This window comes from Notechis scutatus, chromosome 1, assembly GCF_049901735.1.
Source record: "Notechis scutatus isolate UNSWTSFEM ecotype Mainland chromosome 1, rNotScu1.2, whole genome shotgun sequence".
NCBI classification, from domain to species: Eukaryota; Metazoa; Chordata; class Lepidosauria; order Squamata; family Elapidae; genus Notechis; species Notechis scutatus.
Window position 1 is genome coordinate 133,772,579 of NC_142009.1, and position 19,325 is coordinate 133,791,903.

A 19,325-nucleotide genomic window follows, 5' to 3' on the forward strand; every position below is an offset into this window, starting at 1 on the left:
TTTATGAAAATTCTGGAAAAAGTTAAGTTTGATTACAAAAAGTTTGTCCAAGACTCAGAATCGACATACATATACATATATATGTGTGAACCAAAATGTTGATTTAAGCAACTCTCTCCCCCAATTATTCTCTCCTTTTCTATATAATGTGTTCACAGGAAGGGTGAAAAAAGTCAGGCTGATGCCTACGATCAAAAGCTAAAGCTTCGAATAAACTGCCATGGCTGCCTTGTGGATTTTTCAATTCTTCCTCCACCCATCAACACCCTCAATACTTACCCATCAGAGGTGGTGTTCGGCAGGTTCTGACCAGTTCTGGAGAACCAATAATGGAAATTTTGAGTAGTTCGGAGAACCGGCAAATACCACCTCTGACTGGAGATTTTGCAGTATCCTTCTCCTGCCAGGCCCACCAAGCCACGCCCACAGAACCAGTAGTAAAAAAAATGTGAATCTCACCACTGTTACCCATTCTGCAATTTGTTTGGGCCAAACAACAGTATGGAGAGTGTAGTAAGAAGCAAGAAATTCAAGCCCTCCCCTCCAAATTAAAGGCCCAAGACAAAAACAAAAAAAGGAAATGCGATTAGTATATTACTACTAGTACATCAAACCAACACCACACACTGTATCACTTCACATCTCTCTCTCTCCTTTTTTCCAGACATCGTTCGTACAGTTCTTCATACATTGATTTTTGTTCTTTAAACTTCTCTCCTTTCAACCAACTCACAAACTCCATCAGCCCTGATTTTCATTCCTTCTTCCTCTCCCATTCGTTCCTCTTTCATTTGAAAGATTGGGAATCCGATGCTCCTTTTCTCAATCGAACCAAATCACGCCAGTGGTTTTGCCACCCCAACTTGGCCACTGTGAATTCAATCCACATTAATTCACCTCCCTCGTTTTTCCTTGTCTCTCCTCCCACACCCACTCCTTAACAATCCCACTTCATTCCACTTCATTCCACTTATTTTTATGTTTTTCTTGACACACCCAATCCTCACTTCTATATAATACAGTGGACAGACACAGACTCCTCTGCACAGCCATTTTAGTTGCTTGCCATTATCTTTTGACTAGCATTTGGCTATTTTAACATTCATGTATTTAATAGACCTTTTATTAAGATAAGCAGTCAAAATCATTCTTCATTTTTCTGTCTCTCTGGACTTTCAGAGTTTCTTGTTTTATTACATTCTTTGCAACCATCTTTTTCTTTTTCTCCTCATCAGATAGCATCTTCATTTTGGCCTCATTTCTGCTCTGTGCAATTTTTTCTCCTCCACAGCTGTTTTCACTTCATATTCCTTGAAGCAATTTTTCCTCATATTTCCCATTAATGTGCAGGTAGTCCTGGACTTACGACCATTTGTTTAATGACAGCTTGAAGTTATGACAGCCTTGGAAAAAGTGACTTACGACCTATCCTTCAAGTTTAGATTGTCTGCAGTCATATGTTCACAATTTGGGCACTTGGCAATCAGCTCACATTTCGGATGGTTGCAGCATCCCATGGTTACTTGATTATGATCTGTGACATTCTCAGCTGGCTCCTGACAAGCACAGTCAACTGAGGAAATTAGATTTGCTTAACAATAGTAGTAAAACTGGATGTAAAACCAGGTCTGGTCACATGATAATTCCCTTTACAACTGCACTGGTTTACAACAGAAATTTTGGTTCTAACTGTGGTCATAAGTTGAGAACTTACCTGTAGCTCTTCACACTTCTATACAGTCTGTGATGTACAGTATTTTTCATTCTGACTCAAATACCTGCACTTGTCTTTTGTTTTATTTTATTTATTTGATTTGTCAATCGCTTACAAGATAATAGGTATAAGTATAAACATAATTATGAATACATGAAATGGATACATATAAGAAAAATAAAAAGAAACAATAGGACAGGGACGTTGGTGTGCTTATGCACGCCCTCTACAGACCTCTTAGGAAAGGGGTGAGGTCAGTCTAAGGTTAAAGTTTTGGGGGTTTGGGGAATAAACCACAGAGTCAGGTAGAGTATTCCAGACATTGACCACTCTGTTGCTGAAGTTGTATTTTCTGCAATCAAGTTTGGTGTGGTTTACCTTGAGTTTGTATCTATTGTGTGCTCTTGTATTGTTATGGTTGAAGCTGAAGTATTCATTGACAGGTAGGATATTGCAATGTATAATTTTATATACTATACTTAGATCGGACCGAAGGTGACATAGTTCTAGGTTTTCTAGGTCTAGAATTTCAAGTTTGATGGCATAAGGTATTCTGCAACAAGTAGAAGAGTGGAGAACTCTTCTTGTGAAATATTTCTGGACTTTCTCAACTGTGTTAATATCAGATACATAATGCGGGTTCCACACTGCTGAGCTGTATTCGAGTATTGGTCTAGCAAATGTTTTGTATGCTCTAGTTAGTAGTGTGATATTACCAGAGAAAAAGCTACGCAGGATTTGGTTAACAACTCTTAATGTCTTTTTGGCTATGTAGTTACAGTGGGCTCTAGCACTTAGGTCATTAGAAATGAGTACTCCAAGGTCCTTGGATCATCAACTCTGTCAAGGACATGACAAGTTTTGATCATGTTGTTTTCCCTTCCATTCTTTTTGCGGAGAGTCACCTATCTTGTAATATTTTTTTCATACAGAATTCAAATGTTCTCTTCACTCAGCTGTTTTTATGCTAATTTGTTTCATTTTTCTTCCAAGTACATTTTTGTTTCCTGAAATCCTCTCTTGACATTCGCAAGAAATTATCTTCGCCACATGAGAATCTCTCACCATTCTTGTATCCTTCACTAATTCAATCTTTTAAACAAATGAATAAACCATGTTCTTAGAATTCTAGTCATTTCTTTGTTGTGTCTATACATTGATGGACTTATGTTTACTTCATATAATCTAAACAAGTATATCTTTTTCTCAAGATTAGTTACTAAAGACTTTCATTCATTCTGGGATCTCCAAATGACCCATTCATTTTTTAAATATCATGTCTTGTTTTCACTATCAATCTATGTTACACCACCCAATTTTCCCCATGCCATTTTGGAATGTTGCACAATTTCCCCTCACATTCCTATTTGTTTCCTCCATCATTACCATTCGACTATTGGAGTGTAATGTTTGCTGATTTTATTATTAAATATTTCAACTGTGTTTTATATGCGATTTGAATATTACATGTTTCCTCTGTCAATGTCAATGTTATAAATTTTAAATATGTAGTTATGGAGGCTTGGTAATGTAACACTAAATTATGGAAAAATGGAGTTGATATACAAGACTCTAATATATCAATATACAAGCAACAAAACTGAAAGAAAATGTCCAATTATCTTTTCAAAGGGTGGTGACTTTTAATGTTTTGGTGATCATTTTCATCCTTCATTAATGACTGATCTTACCCATATTTCAATGTCATATTACAGTACTAGGAAATGTAGAGATAAAACAAGTATCAAAAATTCAAAAACCAGCCTTCAAGATATTTGCCTTTGGAAAGTCACTTTATTCAATCCATTTTACTGGGGAGGTTAGGATAGAAATCAATCGGTATGACGAAGCATTTTGTTTACAGCATGTCTACAGGAACCTGCCTTCCTAGATCATCACATAAGGCCTTGTCTCAGTCCTCAGAAATTGGAACGCAAACCAAAAGTGTAATCGCTCGAATAGCAGCATCTCTGTTCTGGAACACTTTGGTAGACACGCATCTACCATCGGGTGTATGGTTTTTTTTTTAGTAGTCAACTATTTGCAGAAAGCTCCATTGCTGGATATGCATCTTTTAGGTTGATGTTTATTTTGCGCGGCATTATTGCCCCCCCCCCCCCGAGTAAAATAAATAAATACCCATTGATTTTTTCTTCTTGGAGATATTTGAGCCGCGTTTCCAAGACGACTTTATCAGAAAGGCAGCAACTAGTAATTTAAATACAAATAGACCGCGTTCGCGTTCTACATAAAAGTGAAATCGGGGAACAGGTTTTGGATTCAGTTCCGGCCAGTGGAACAAACACACGGCCGCAGAAATCCCCACCGAAGCCCGTCGACACAACTTTTAGGCCACGCTTTTTAAAATCCTCATTCCGATCTTGCGTCTCTCAACCACAGCCGGGATTTCAGTAACGCAACCCCGGCGACTCTCCCTCTCTCCCTTTCAACTCCGAGGGGAGGGGAGGGGGGAGCGTTTCCATAATTTGGCCCTTTCTTCTTCTTCTTCTTGAGAAGCGCCGAAGAGGTTTCGAGGGGGAGCCTCTGAACCACGCCGGAGGAGCTGCGTCCCCACGACGCTCCGTTGACAGAACCTCCGTTGGGATCCGAGGTGATCCGCCGGCAGCGCAGCGAAACGGGGGAATGACATCTCCAACCCGCCCCCGCCCGCCTTCCCCCCATCACCCCCAAAGTTCCATTTAGAACGCGGCCCCGCTGTTCGGCCCCGCCCCCTCCGCTGGAATCCTCCAATCCGGCGTGCCGCTGGGGCGTTGCTCCGCTCTCGTTCCCTCCCACCCGGGCACCAGCCTCTCGGCTCCAGCCAATGGGAAAGCGAGGCGCAGTTCCGAATCCACCTGCGACTCCCGGGAGCCACCTGAGAGAGCGAGAAAAGCCGACAAAACCCGTTTTGGTGCGGCGATCTGCGTACGATCTTTCTTGCGCTGCTCTTCTTCTTCTTCTTTTTTTTTTTTTTGCTCTTCCTCATCCCCTCCCTTCACTCTCCTGGGCCGCGGCAAGTTCCCGTCCCAACCAGCCAGGCCAGTTCTGCCACCCACTGACTGCCAGACATGACACAAGAATACGACAAGTAAGTGATCGAGCTGGGTAGACTGGAAGGAGAGGAAAAAGGGGGTGAGTCTGGGCAGGTTCGACCGGTGTGCCTACCCCTAACCCACACTCCGCCCCCTCCTCCCGTGGGAGTTTGGGCACGGTTTTCGGGCTGTTCTTGCGGCTGCTAACGGCGGAGGGGGCCAAGCGATCGGAATCGGTCGAGAGCTTGGCGGGGGTGGAACACGGGGCAAGCAGCCGCGTCGGGTCTTCCTCGCCCCGCAGCCGATCTGGGCTTCTCGGGTTACGATTTGGGCATATATATATATACCCAAATCTTATATATATATACCCAAATCTTATATATCTATAAGCCCAAATCTTATATATATATATATGCCCCAATCTTAACCCATGTATGTATGTATGTATGTATGTATGTATGTATGTATGTATGTATGTATGTATGTATGTATGTATGTATGTATGTATGTATGTATGTATGTATGTATGTATGTATGTATGTATGTATGTATGTAAGAAGCGCGGTAGGTGCGAAAGAGGCCGTCGACCCGCGGATTCAGTGTGTGCAACTTACAGATCTGATTCCCGAAATGATCCCAACGCGGTAGCCGCCTTGTCGTGGAGGGTAAAGTCAAGGCGGCATAGGTTCCGCTTACTTGCGACACCTGTGCCTAACCGCCTCTCCGAGTTCGTGCCCCAGCTCCCATTTTTTTACACAACCTGCACCCCGCACGTTGCCTCTCCCAAATAATTTCCAAGGGCGGGTGGTGGGGGCATCGATTCGTCCTGGCTCCTTTCCCAGAAATCGGGGCGGTTGTCTTGTTGCTTTTCTGGAATGGGCGTCCCTTAACTAGGTAGGGTCTTCCCTCCTCGGCGTCGGGCTACAAGCCCCAGAATACATAACCGGCGAGTCACTTTAGCAAAACTCAGATCCTACTGGAGGGCGCCTTGTCGGACGGGTTTCGAACGTGGCGGTCGAAATTCGAAGTCGGAGAATCCGCGCCAGTTCGCTCAGGGAGCAAGTCCTGCCCGGGAGGGTCGCGCGTGTAACAGATCGTCACCTGAACGTGTGTGTGTGTGTGTGTCCTGTTGATGTTCGTCCACTTGATCACTGTTAAGCAATCATTCAGCTAAGGGTAAACACTCCAGCCCGCCTTGAGATTCAACAAGGAAGAGAGAGTGTTTAGAGCAGCGGTCTTTAGTGGAATCCGATTGGGGGGAGGGAAACAGGTGTTCGACTTTGGCTAGACCCGGATTGAATTTGCAAACAAAATTCAGCTGTGCGTTTGAAAGCACTGCCTGGTGGGACAGGGTCCCCAAGGCAGAAGTGACAGCAGGGAGGCTTGGGATGAAGTGGCCATGCTTTTGATTCTCTGCCTTCTAATGTTCTGGATTGACTTAGCCAAAGCAGTCTCATCTAGTTGCTTTTTTGGATTTTGCCTGGCTCTTTCCACTTGAAGTCGTGGCTGAGAAGAGCTTGCCTTTGAAACTTGACACCCATGCTGAGTAGTTTGTCTCTCACCCCCCCCCCCAATCTTCTCCACCACTGCCTCTTTAAATGTTGAGTGTGATGAATAATCACTTGTGTCTCAGGAGGAGCTTAAGGTCCCCACCTTCCAAAAAGGAAGGGGAAAAAAAAGTCATGTCCACGGAGGTGGCTCCAATGCAAGCCTTTGCCTTTGCCTTGCCCAGGGCTGTCCCTTTGACTGATTTATCTAGTGCAGAAACTTAATGAAGGGCTGTACATATATTTTTTTCCTCTCCTTCTTCTTTGAAGATTAGGACAAGGGCTGGGCAATGAGAGAGCTGCCTCAACTGGGGCATCATTACTTTTGTGTTAATTGCTTTGAATGCTGTTGATTTAAGATTTTGCTGAGCTTTGAGACTGAGGTTCCAGTAGGCCCTGATGTGCAGGCTTATTCCGTGGATATCAAAGAGCCACCTCTTAATGCCTTGTTGAAGGGGGATTAAAAAAAAACACTAATGGATTTTTATGAAAGTCACTCTGTAGGAAAGGTGGATTTGTCCAGGTAATTTGCTCTTTTTGAAGACATTGTTAAAATGATCTTATATGTGTGTGGGTAAAACATATAAAGTGATAAGTAATGTCATCTAGCCAGGACTTTATTTTGTGTGTGGTGACTCTAATGTGTCTCTTTTCAAATGTTTCCGCCTTTATTACCTGTGATAAAAGAATAGCTATATAAGTTTGGGGATTGACTTTTTGGACTGATTGCATGAAAAGAGCTCCTTTAATAATACTTTTGCTTCTTTTCTAGCTAGCATATGGTAACTCTTTAAAAATTTCTTTTAATTATGTGTTCCATGATAAAGATAGAAGGCTACCTCTCCTTGGAAGGGAATTTTATTAAAGGTAGCTTCATAGAGAAGCTTATTAGAACTTGGCTAGGACTTTAGGCTCTGGGGACAGAAAACTGCTGCAGATAGAAAGCTGTCATTTTTTGGGCTCCCAAGTTCTAAATCTGATTTGATGCTTCAATAATTATCTGGCCATGTAAGAATTTTGAGAGTGTATTGCTGCTTCAAAACTGAATCTGTATGGAAGCTGGCATCCTCTCATCTTCCTACTTTACAACATGGACTTTATCAAGCTGTCGATGCAACGTGTATGTAAGCGTGTATGTAAGCGTCTCATTGTAACAGGACCTTTAGTTGCATTTAACTACACGTGTCTATATGTTATCACACAGGGTTGTTGAGAATTGGAGAACAGCTACTGTAAAATCTTCTTGTTCTAGTGCAATGTTGCCTGGTAGTATGGATAACACTTTTTATGGTATGAGAAAATTTGACTTCTAGAATTGGAAGAGAGTTTCCTGTAGATTTAGCTAAGACAAGGTACCTGTTTCCCTTTTTATATCTATCCTATACAGTAGTAGTTTTACTCATCCATACCCAAAGTGGATCCCATTGTGACTGTATATATGGTTTACCAGTAAAGGAGGATATTTGTAACTCAGGTTGAAATGAGGGCTCCTTGGTGCTCTCTGAGCTTGGTTGTGATTTTTGTGTGTGCAGATGTTTCATTACTGAAACTAAGTAACATCATCAGTACTAATTTGGGTAATGAAACATCTGCAAGAAAACAACCAAGTTCAGGGTGTATATGGTTTACTCTGTAGTTTGTAGGTATTGTTGAAATCGCCTCCAATGATTTTTGTCTAAAACTAGGGTAGTTACGCTGAGTCCTGGAATTCATTTTGTAATGACTACATTTTCCAGGGATAGTAATTAAATCACTGGGAAAACTACCATGCTCTAAAATTGTAAAACATTAGAATGATATTCCAGCATATGAGAGAGAGAATATCTTCTATTAATCATACTTTTTAATTGTTGCCTTTAAGAGGGTTTGTTTTCTTTACTGAAAGAAATTGCAGAGGAGACTTGACAGAATTCATGTATATTGCCAAGTTGTTTTTAAAGATTACTGGAATATTACTTCTCTATGTAGTCCTTTTCCAAAGCAGAATTTGGAAACTGGTCCTGCATAGATATTTTTCAATAGACCAGAGAATCAAAGAGATTAGCTTTTTCAGGGTTTTGCAAAAGTGACTTAATATTCTGTTTAATTCATTCTCTCTAAAACTCTCTGAGATTGCTTTATCAAACCATCAAATTTAACAGTCTTTTGTTTGGCAAACTCCTCTGTATTTGGCTCTTTGTTCTCTCAACTTTTTAAAGTTTTTTGTTCCCATTTAATATAAAACCTCATCTGATTCCAAACATTCGTTAGGGGAGGTAGAAGTTTCAAATGGCTATTTGCTATTATTTATATTCCCTGAGTGGCACCTGTTGCTTTCCCCCCTGCCGCTAGTATTAAAATATGTCTAAAAAGTATTTGCTCACCATAGAAATAATTGATTGGTGAGGCATCCCTGTTATGTGGGTACATAAATTCACAGAGGAACTGTCAATCATCAATCAATAATCCTAATCCATACTCATTAGGTGGAAGGAAAAAATACTAGAAAGCCAAAGTTAAATGGACATAATTGATAGGTGCATGAAATTCTCTGGTGGGCTAAAACTTTTTGGTCGGTGAAAGAAGGAACAAGAATGTGCTGAGCTTTTAATTGCACTAACTTTTAAAAGAAAAAAAAAGCAAGCTTAAATATGTTTTTTCTTTGACTGTTCTAGCTTTACAGAGCTCTGATCAAGGAGGTGTGACCCTTGATTCTTTTAAAATTGTTCCCTAAACAGCCATACAAGTCTTTAAACTTGTATTTAAAACTTCTTTTCAGATTTGAAGGAATTTCGCTTGACGCTGTAAAACTTGTTGAACCAAAGGTTCCTAACAGCTGCAAAGCAGTTAACAATTTTAAAAAATGATTAGAAAAGGAAATGTGTGTCCTTTCAAGAATACCAACCACAGTTTGAGCAAGATGGTTATTCCCTTCTTTCCCAGAGCTCTAACTCCACCGGAGACTCCTGTCTTGCAGTCTCTTCATCAGGAGGAATTGAATGGAGCCCTTGTGGGCAATCTCAAGTCCTCCTCTTGTTCAGAGAGGAATTACGAAAGGCCAGTCTATTTGCTGGCTTTTCGTTCCACGGTGGTCACTGCCTCTGCTTTTACTAGAACTGTCCTCAGTTCACTATGTCTTTCCCAGAACATAGTGAACTGTATTTCATTATGTCCTGGGAAAGACACAGTTCGTATTCTGTATTCTGTAAGCATAAGTCCCCCCGCCCCCCAAAAAAGTCCCAACACTTTATCATCTGAAGAACCTCTGTATTATAACTACTTTATCTCTGTAATGCATTAGTGCTGTAGTGTTTTATTATCTATTTTTGCAAATTATTCAAGCAGAAAACAAACTGGCACTTATGAAGTAATTACAAGCACAATAGAAGACTTATTTGCAGATCTTGCCAAATGCTTTTTAGTATTGTGTGGCTAGTTCACTCTGCCAGTTGACTCGTCACAACTTAAAACTTGACACAGGGCAGCTGTCAAACATATACATATTTTGCGGGCTTTTTAGAAAACATGGTCTCATTTTCCTAAAAGAACCTGCCATTTTATTCAGAGATTGAGTTACTGCCAAACCCTGGGCTTTGTTGATAGCTCTAGAGATCATTCTTTCTACACTCCTTTTTAACAGAGCTAGCTTAGCTTTAAGGCATTTGAGGATTTTATGTGGAGATGATGCAATGAGAATGATGCAGAAAACATGTAGTTAGAGTTTGCCTTCCTTTTTTATATATTAGCAATGGTATAATTTGGGGGGTCTGCCAGTTGAGACCAATTTACAGGGTCATTTTTTAAAGGAAAAAAATACCATCTCCTCATAATTTCCCCTGCTACTAGGGCCTCTTCTAGCCGTGTCAAACGTCATAATAATTTACCCAGAAATGAGTAAGTACAACCCTTTTGACTCATTTTTTAAATTGGATTGTCTTTATCTAGTTTGGAGAATTGTGTGGAGAACAGATTATCCTTTAGGTCAGTGGTTCTCAATTTGTGGTCCGCGAATCCCGGGGGGGGGGGCACGATGTCATCACAAGGAGCCCTTGAAAGCTTGAAGAAGTATTATAATTTAAATCTTGAGTTAAGTCTTGGGGGTCTGTGGCTATGGTTCGTGGCCACAAAAGGTATTTAAAGGGAGTCCATGGTGAAGAAAAAGTTGAGAAACACTGCTTTAGTGCAGAAATATTGAACTTGCAAAAGTTTGCATACTTTTAAATCACTACTGTAGGAAACCACTTAGCTGAACTCACATCCAAATCCTACTTCTGACTGAGGTGTAGAATGAAATTTGTTCTACCTTAAGCAGAAGTAGTTGGAAAAGAGGTGAAGGACCTCAAAACCCAAACACTACATGAAAATTGAGGTGGCTTTGGGTAGAATCTCCCCTAATAGAACCTTTTACAGCCCTTCCTAGTCTTCCAACAGCAGGAAAACACTTCATTGGCTTACGAGATACCTTGGTGTGCTCTTCCATATGCTACACAGATTGTGCTTCACCCATTTCACTAAACCACAATAGGAGCTGTTTAGAACCACCCCTTCGGTTGTGGTTCATTAAGCAAACCGTATTTTGTTTAATTCAAACTATTACACCATATAAGTGAATATCTGCACTCGCAGCCAATAGTAACTTTACAGATGGCATTGGACAATTCTTAAATCAAAGACTTTGTACTTAAAATACATTTTTGACTACATCTATTTGGCAGACTAGTGTCCATCAAAATATTTCATAATGCAGGTGTCTTTTGGAGATGGATGACTTGTTGAAGTAGTAGGAATAATAAAACTGTCCTGTACTGTTTAGACTGAATTAATCCTAAATTTATTATTAAACTGCAACAGCTCGCATAGAAAGATAGGAGACTTCGGGCAGGAGCATAATCTTGATGCAACATCTACTAATCACTGGGTGGTTGTTATGTAGATGAGGGCTACTTTAATCTGCTGGAGAAATCATGCATATTATTCATGGCTCTTTGTTGGAGGATAAGGGAGGGAATTAAGTAGAAAGTGTTGCGTAGAATTTCTCACACATTTTGGGAATCCTTGGTGACTGTATGGGCAGAACTTCCAGATGAAGGACATCAAACCGCAACTGGGTAATATTAACTTCCATTAAATATAGCATTTACAACCTGTAAATGATGGACCTGCCTTGACTTCTGAAGCAAGTAGAATTTTAGTTTGGCTACATAATAGATTAAGGAGGAAATTAGGCAGGCAAAGGAATTGGTAGAGAAAGAGGATGGAAAGCAACAACTGCATTTTTCCTGCAGAATCAAGATCTTGTCTGATGTTTTCAGTTGCTAACAACTGGTCAGTGAGTCTGCTTAAAATACACACCTACTCTTTCTGCCATTAGAGAAAATCTATTCTTGGTGATGCCAGTCTAATTTCAGCCAACAAAGACACCATTTCAATATATTTGATGTGGTTCATAAAACAAACAGATGTCCAGACTGGATGATGTAGTAGAAAGAAGAATGGGTAATGTCATGGTCCCACATAATAAAGAATTTAGAACTGTGCTAATTTCTGGATTTAAAGGAGAAAAAGGTGACTTGGAATACACATTGCATCTGTCAGCAGCTGCTTAAAGAAACCGTCTCTTTCTACCGGCACACACAGTGGCAGACATACAATCCCAGGAAAATATGCTTTGGATTTAAGGAAATGCTGAGTGGCCTAACATGCGACACCCACACACGCATTCCAAGTCACCCTTCAAAGCCAGATTTTGCGTAGTCCTATTAGGATTTTAAAAATAACCACTAAAACCTAGGTTTTTATCATGGAATTACATTTTAGCTATTTTAGGACTTGTAAAACATAGATTTTGAAGGCAGTAACTGTTCACAACTAAATGGACTGAATGAAACATCTCGATTCTTTCAAGAACAGTAGCCTTTGTAGATATTACCTGTGGATTTTTAATAGGACAAATTCTTTTTCAGAAGAGTGTACAGATGTTAAATCAGGTGAAAGTGGTAAAAAATATTTTGCTTGACAGGCATTATGTGGACTTTCAAGAATGGTGATAAATCCCAAAGTAACCCTTAGGCTGTATACCTTTCACCAGGTTACATAATTTGGTTTAATCCAGCTGGCCAGATACCAGTTTAATCCATTGTTTCACTTGGGATTTGCTGAAAGGGAATAGTAAATATTATACCATGCCTCAGTTTTGTAGATATCTCTGCTGAGAATTTTCATGAAAATACTTTATAAGTAACGTGGAAGAAAAGTATATCCTGTGTGTGAAATCCCACACGATTGCCCTACGGAACAGTGGAGACCACACCTTTCTTTCAGTTAGAGTGGAACTCACTGTCTTCCCACCTCCCTGATAATTCAGCAATTCAGAAATAAATTCTATCCAACAGATCGAAAACTTCAGAGTAATTTAGGCAATTTTCTGGCCTTCGCTAACACACATTTTAGCCCAGAGCAAACACAGCAATTCCTCTCCAATAATCTGAAAGTTTAAATGATAGAATTGGAAAGGATTTCAGAGGTTATTTTATTCTGCCTTATGCTGAAGCACTCTGCACAAAGGATTGCTCAACTGCTTCTGTAAAGGAGAATATATTGGTCCATGAAATGGGCTGTTCTGCTGGCTGACTGCTTTTACTGGCAGGATCTCCTACATATCCTCTATATCTCCTGTATATCTCTTATATACCGGTATCTCCTAATATATAGCCTGAATCTGCATGGTTCAAGCCGTTGGTTCCAATCGTTGCCCCCCAGGTCGGTCGCAACAATTCTGCTTCTTCCTCAGTATGACAATCTGAAGTCTCCAGTCATACCTCCCCTCGGTCTTTTCTTCTGCAGGCAAACATAAGAAGTTCCTTGCAGAACTTGATTTCCCATCCTCTCACCATTTTGGTTGCCTTTTCCTGAATTCCCTCATTTATTGATGTCCTTTTTAGACTGCAGTGCCAAGGACAACATGCTATTCCAATGTTATCTAAGCAAAGCAGAGCAGATTGGGACAATTTCTTCCTGTGCTCAATGTTCTGTTTCTGGACTCAGTGTTAATATAGCTCAAAATAGTATTTGCTCTCTTTGCAACCTCATTGCAACTATTGGCTCATGTTCAACTTATGATCTTCTACAGAACACTCAAATATTTTTCAAATATACTACCACCATGCCAGGTGCTCCCTGTCCTCTACTTATACCTTTTTTCTTCACTCCCTAGTATTGGTATTTCGCTAATCTCCCAATTAAATTTTGTCTTGTTTATTTTGGCCCATTGTTCAAGCCTGACTTTTCTCTTCCTCTTCTAAATTGTTAACCCTTTCTAGTTTGGGCCATCTGAAAATTCGCTAATCATCTGGGTACAGGTCATTAATAAAAAGTTTGGACAGCTGTAGCCTTGTGGTATTCCTCTTGATATTATTACTCTACAGGTTGATGTAGACTCCATTATGAGTACTTTGTGGAAATGGTTATTCGGTGAATTATGAAACCAACAATTATATCATCTGGGCCACATTTTATCCTTTCTGAAAAAAAGGGACATGTATGATGAAGAGTGACATCTATTTTCTCCAGCCAGGTGGTATTTAGATAGTTGGGGACTATTGGCTTGGTATTGTGGAGAATATAGGTCCCAACATCAGTGCCTGACAAAAAAGAGTGTCCTTTGCAGGTTTCTGCTACTTTTGCTTCAAGGACTGATAGCATCTTATGTTTACATGTGGTTCCAGCCCTTCCAGAAATATACAGTATGAAGCAAAACTCTTGATTCTGTCTTAAATGCTAACTAAACATTGTGCATGCTCAAGGACAAACTGTGTTTTAACTGGTTTAAAGCCAGCTCAAGCAGCATTATCTCATCTGCAGGGACAAAGCAGATATTGGGTAAACAGCATTTTAGCAGTTATCTTTAAAATTGTGTTGAATATTTTTAACATATTTATTAGGCCAAGAAAGCCTTTTAGATAGTGGGCATTTGTGCAAGTTTCTTTCTATGCAAGTAGTTTATTTGTTCATTCATTGATCATTCAATTTCTATAGCCACCCAACTTAACCAACTTGATTCTAGATAGCTATAGAAATCAAATAAATAGATAAGGGTGCATGCTGAAATAAGAAAGAGACAGATCACTGAGTTCAATCCATCTGAGTCACCAGAAATGGAAAGTCTCACTTGAATTGGACCCAAAATGTGGATTTTGAGGGCAAAAATGGTCATGCTGGTGTTGCTTTTCACACTGTTTTCTACATAGGTTGAATTGATGGGGGGTAAGATTGTTGGCTAGAGGAGATTTTGATGGTATCCAGCACAGGTGAAGCTACAGGTAGCTCTGAATTGCTATGTTCTAGCTCAGGCGTCCCCAACCCCCGGTCTGTGGACCTGCACCGGTCTGCGGCATGCCAGCAACCGATCCATGGAAACAAGCAAAGCCCCACCCCTGTGGGATGCAGGCACCATGTAACATTACATCGTCTCCGGTCCACAGAAAAACCTTTCTCCATGGAACCGGTCCATGGTGCCCAAAAGGTTGGGGACCTCTGTTCTAGCTCACTAGATGAGAGAAAGCTTTGAGGCTCTATCCAAAACATAGAAACCAAGTTGATATTTTTTAAAATACAGGTTTCTGTGCTTGCCTTTTGCCTTTCAAATTCGCATTAATTGTTCTACAAAAATTAACTTCTCTGAAGCCTTTTCCATAAGTACGTTGACTTTAAGTTTTAAACTTAATAGGAGATAATAATTTATTGTAAAAACAAATGTCTCTTACATATTAAATTCCAGCTAGGTTTTATACCTGTTATCTACCAGTAGCTCAAATCCCCAGGCATGACTGGGAGGCCTTGACTAATTATCTGATTTGATGTCAGGCAGATACCAGCAGGTCTTCACATCCTTAAAACACATAAGAAATCCTCTAAGTCAGAGGTGTGCAAGCAGAATCTGTCCTTCTCATTTGGGTACAGTAAGAACTCCTCCAGAAATTGTCACCAAATTTGAAATTTTAATAGGCCAAAGTGGGAAATGATGAAATATGGTGATAATCATATGAACTGCATCACACCTAAATAATGACGTTAAATATCTCTTTCCGTCATGGCGCAATCTGAAATTCATTGGTGGGTCATTCCAAGACCAAATCAATTTTTGAGCTTACAACAGGTTACAAATCCCTCCAACATTCTAAACCAGGGGTGTCCAACCTTGGCAACTTTAAGACTTGTGGACTTCAACTCCCAGAGTTGAAGCTGGGCAAAGCTGGCTGAGGAACTCTGGGAGTTGAAGTCCACAAGTCTTAAAATTGCCAAGGTTGGACACCCCTGTTCTAAACTTTCTTCAAATTTTGAATGGCCAGGCTGATGGGGAATACTGAAATTCCAGTGCATGTGAAAGTTACAGTGGGATCAACATTCCCAAGTCACCATGGATAATTTCCAAATTTTGACCATCAATAGCTAATGAAAATGAAAATATGTTGCCAAAAAAATAGAATTGGGATAGTAATACTGTATAATATTGTATAATAATAAAGTTGAACGCCAAGTTCCATAGCTGGGAAACAGTCTGTGAGTGTCTTTGTTTGTGTGCTGGGGCCTTTTGCTGCAGAATGAATTGAGCCTGTCCAAGAAGGTGTAAGCTATTAATTTAATATGCAAGATATGCACAGCTTACAAAATGTTGTCTTTATTTGTGTGCTTTGAGGTGTGAATCAAGCCAGACTATTCCAGTTAACGATAATGTGTCAGATAATGGGTACCCTACCAGTGGTGGTATTCTACTGGTTCAGACTGGTTCTACTGAACCGGTAGTAAAAAAAGCCAATGATCAGCTGAGAGGAGGAAAAAAAAATCCTCTGACAATCAGCTGACAGGAAAAAGAAGAGAAAAGCGCAGGATCGGCCCTCCTACCTGCACTTTTCTCTTTTTTATCCTCTCAGCTGATTGGCACTGCAGGTCTCAGCTGTTGTGGGGAAAGCTGCACGCCAGCGTTAGGCAAAGCATCCCACCAAGCCACGCGCACCAAACTGGTGGTGAAACAATTTGAATCCCATCACTGTCCCCTACCCTTCAGATTGTCATCCAACATTTCATCCTAAGTCATAATGTGGTTTGTTTGGGGTGAAGTTTGAATCTGACAATTATGGTTTAGGTGTGTAAGATAATCTATATCTCCCAGATTCATGATAAAACATGGTCAGTGGCAACAAGGGCATTGCAGTCTGTCACGCACAACTTCAATGGGTGGTGGAAGTACTTTACTTGCTGGATGCCAATCAACATTTGTATTCAACTTCTTTGTAATTGTATTTCGTTCAGTCTCTCTTTCTCTTCCTTCCTTTCTTTCTTTCTCTCTCAAGCAAAAGGCCTGTCTTGGTTCTTCAGAATGAAACCCTCTATTCCCAAAGGCGACCGTACACTAGTGAGGATGAAGCCTGGAAGTCTTTTCTTGAAAACCCCCTCACAGCAGCTACCAAAGCCATGATGAGCATCAATGGGGACGAGGACAGCGCAGCTGCTTTGGGCCTCTTGTACGACTACTATAAGGTAGCTCATGGGAGCTTGGGACTGCTTGAATTTAATTCACATTCTTCACGTGGGGCTTAGCAACAGTAAACTGTACGGGTTTCTGTCAGCCTCATGTTACTATTAAGACCTAAATAGTTGAACACTGCACCCTAGAGTCGGACAGGACTGGACAGAGAAACCTTTAGCTTTACCTACTTTTCTATCCTCCCTAAGGTGATCTCTCTTCAGAACTAACTGTCAGACTGAAGAGAGCTCTTGTAAAGACATTTGTGGATTTATTTCATTTTGGTTAAGTCTGGTTAATTTTATTTTACAGTATTTGTATATTAAATCAAAGCAGTGTATATGCATGGTTATTATGTATATGCATGGTTATTATGCATATTGTTTCTGATGTGTCTTCTCTGTAAACTGCCAAGAATCCTTAGGGATTCAGTGATGTAGCCATCATTGTCATCATAATCATCTCATCACCATCACCCTTTTAATAGTCTATTGGACCTGGAGTTTCAACACAGAATTCTTGAACTATATAGACCAACCCTGTAAATTCTATGTTTTGATTATGATAGTTTATGGTTGACTTACAAGCAAAGCACTGCCTACAGTTGAGTCTGTGTTTTTCCAGTACTTCTTGACTCACGTAGGACTGCACACAGAACACACTCCTCTGATTTGCCAAATTGTGCTTAAAGCCATTTTGTACAACAGTCTTGCCTTTTTGACAAACAGTCAGCTGCTTAAGGAGGGTGTTCCCATTGTCATTTATATGGTTTGTGTTTAGCAGACAAAAATGTTTGGATGCAAAGGTGTTGCTGATACAGCAGATTTCCATGCTGGAGGATACTGAGCTAACAAGTAAATTGCTTTGTAAAAAAATGTTGTTAAAGTACAGATAATCTACTTCATGTTTACTAAGGCTGTGATCATCATTCATTTTTATCTTTTTTAGACTATAGAATTACTACAATATTTGCATCATGTCTTAATTGCAAATGTTACACTGAAATAGAAGATATAACAAATAGAATGCCTTGGCTATAATCTATTTGATTGATAAAGTAATTCTGAAGTTGTTAGCTTTGAAACAAGACTGATTGTTTTTAACTGATATCTCCAAGCCAAATGCTTATGCTTTTAAAATGTATTAGTGATACAGTGTTTTCCGGTGATTGTTAATATCCTAAAAAACTCTGCTTAGTTATTGTCCTTTTAATAAAGTAATTGATACATTTTATATTCCAAGGTTCCCCGGGAAAGGAAAGCTTCTACAGTGAAACCAGATGTAGACCAGTCTGATCAAGATCATGGGAAAAGGTTCAGTATTCAATTTTGAAATGTACTGTATATATACATGTTTTAAGCCAGGATCAGGAGTAGGATTCTACCAGTTCGCACCTATTCTCTAGAACTGGTTGTTAACATTCTAAGCAGTTCGGAGAACCGGTTGTTAGAAGAAATTACTGGCCTAATCCCGTAAGGAAGGCAGGAAGGAAACATTCTGGTGTTGCTTACAGAAACTGCCTCTCCGTTAACCCTTATTACATTCTCGGCAGGACTAGACTTCCTGTCTCTGGAACTTCTCTGGAGTTTTTCCCCCCCTCCTTTGCTGGTACTTTTCTTGTGTGGAGTGACCATTCAAAGTTACAATGGCACTGAAAAAAGTGACTTATGACCATTTTTCACACTTACAACTGTTGCAGCATCCCCACAGTCATGAGAGGCCAGGCGAGGAGATGTGTGCCTCGATGTGAGTGATATTGAGTTGGCCACACCCAGCCAATAACATGACCATCAAGCCACGCCTAGCAACTAAGCCACACCCACAGAACCAGTTGTTAAAAAAATTGAATCCCACCCCTGGCCAGGATCCTTTTTATAGAAAGGAATAATTTTTAACTACATTGAGATTTGTTTTTTTTATAGTGAGTTGACACCAGGATTTTGTTTACCCTTGGCTGTTGATTAAATCAAAGTATCTCAGCTTACACAAATTTGCTAGTTGCAATAATACAAATATAACTCCACTCTTGTTCTCAGCTTAATATAGGTAGATTAACATAAATAAAGAAGTGTCTGGCTTATATGACTAAATTCTTGGAAAATTCAAACACGAGACATGTTCCGAAAGTCATTCACATTTTTGTCCAGATTATCACTACAGATCTATAGAAAAGGCTGTGGCTTAATTTTGAAAAGTGGCAGGAATGTGATTATTCTTCCTCCTTTACAGCTCAGAATTCTGTGATTTTATCAAAAGTAGTTGAAATGGAGAGTCTGCAACTGCCGACTTCTCTCTCAGCTTCCGATTTGAAGGGACTCAAATATTATGGAAGAAACATTTTCCATTTCTCATAGATAGATACCTTTTTCAATTATAGCCCGAATCTTTCAATTGTTAGGAGTTTCTGATGGAGCTTTTGTAACTAATTATGCAATGTGATCTTGCTACCTTTGACTATACGAGCACTGCAAGATTTGTCTGTTTGGCCTTTAATTTATAGTTGTACTGACTTTTATTTGAGATACTTGGTC

General features: G+C 40.0%; 1 protein-coding gene and 1 long non-coding RNA gene across 7 annotated transcripts in view; one reads left to right on the top strand and one right to left on the bottom strand.

The window, feature by feature from the left end:
- Positions 1 to 4,580: 4,580 nt before the first annotated feature.
- The window catches only part of GRHL1 (grainyhead like transcription factor 1), a 60,784-nt gene continuing 46,039 nt past the window's right edge, over positions 4,581 to 19,325 (top strand). The window contains exons 1-3 of one of the 6 annotated variants that reach the window (XM_026674329.2): positions 4,581 to 4,802; positions 16,622 to 16,808; positions 18,037 to 18,107. In XM_026674329.2, the coding sequence (XP_026530114.1) occupies positions 4,783 to 4,802; positions 16,622 to 16,808; positions 18,037 to 18,107 (278 nt within the window). In that variant the 5' untranslated portion in view covers positions 4,581 to 4,782. Of the gene's footprint in view, positions 4,847 to 5,897; positions 5,923 to 5,945; positions 6,817 to 9,731; positions 10,167 to 16,621; positions 16,809 to 18,036; positions 18,108 to 19,325 lie in introns of those variants that run through there. The other 5 variants (XM_026674330.2, XM_087946356.1, XM_026674328.2 and 2 more) reach the window with 5 other exon arrangements.
- LOC148132999 (uncharacterized) lies at positions 4,672 to 6,317 on the bottom strand. The gene is made up of 2 exons (XR_015745798.1): positions 5,361 to 6,317; positions 4,672 to 4,824 (listed from the first exon to the last, which is right to left on the bottom strand). It is a non-coding gene; the product is annotated as an uncharacterized LOC148132999 (long non-coding RNA).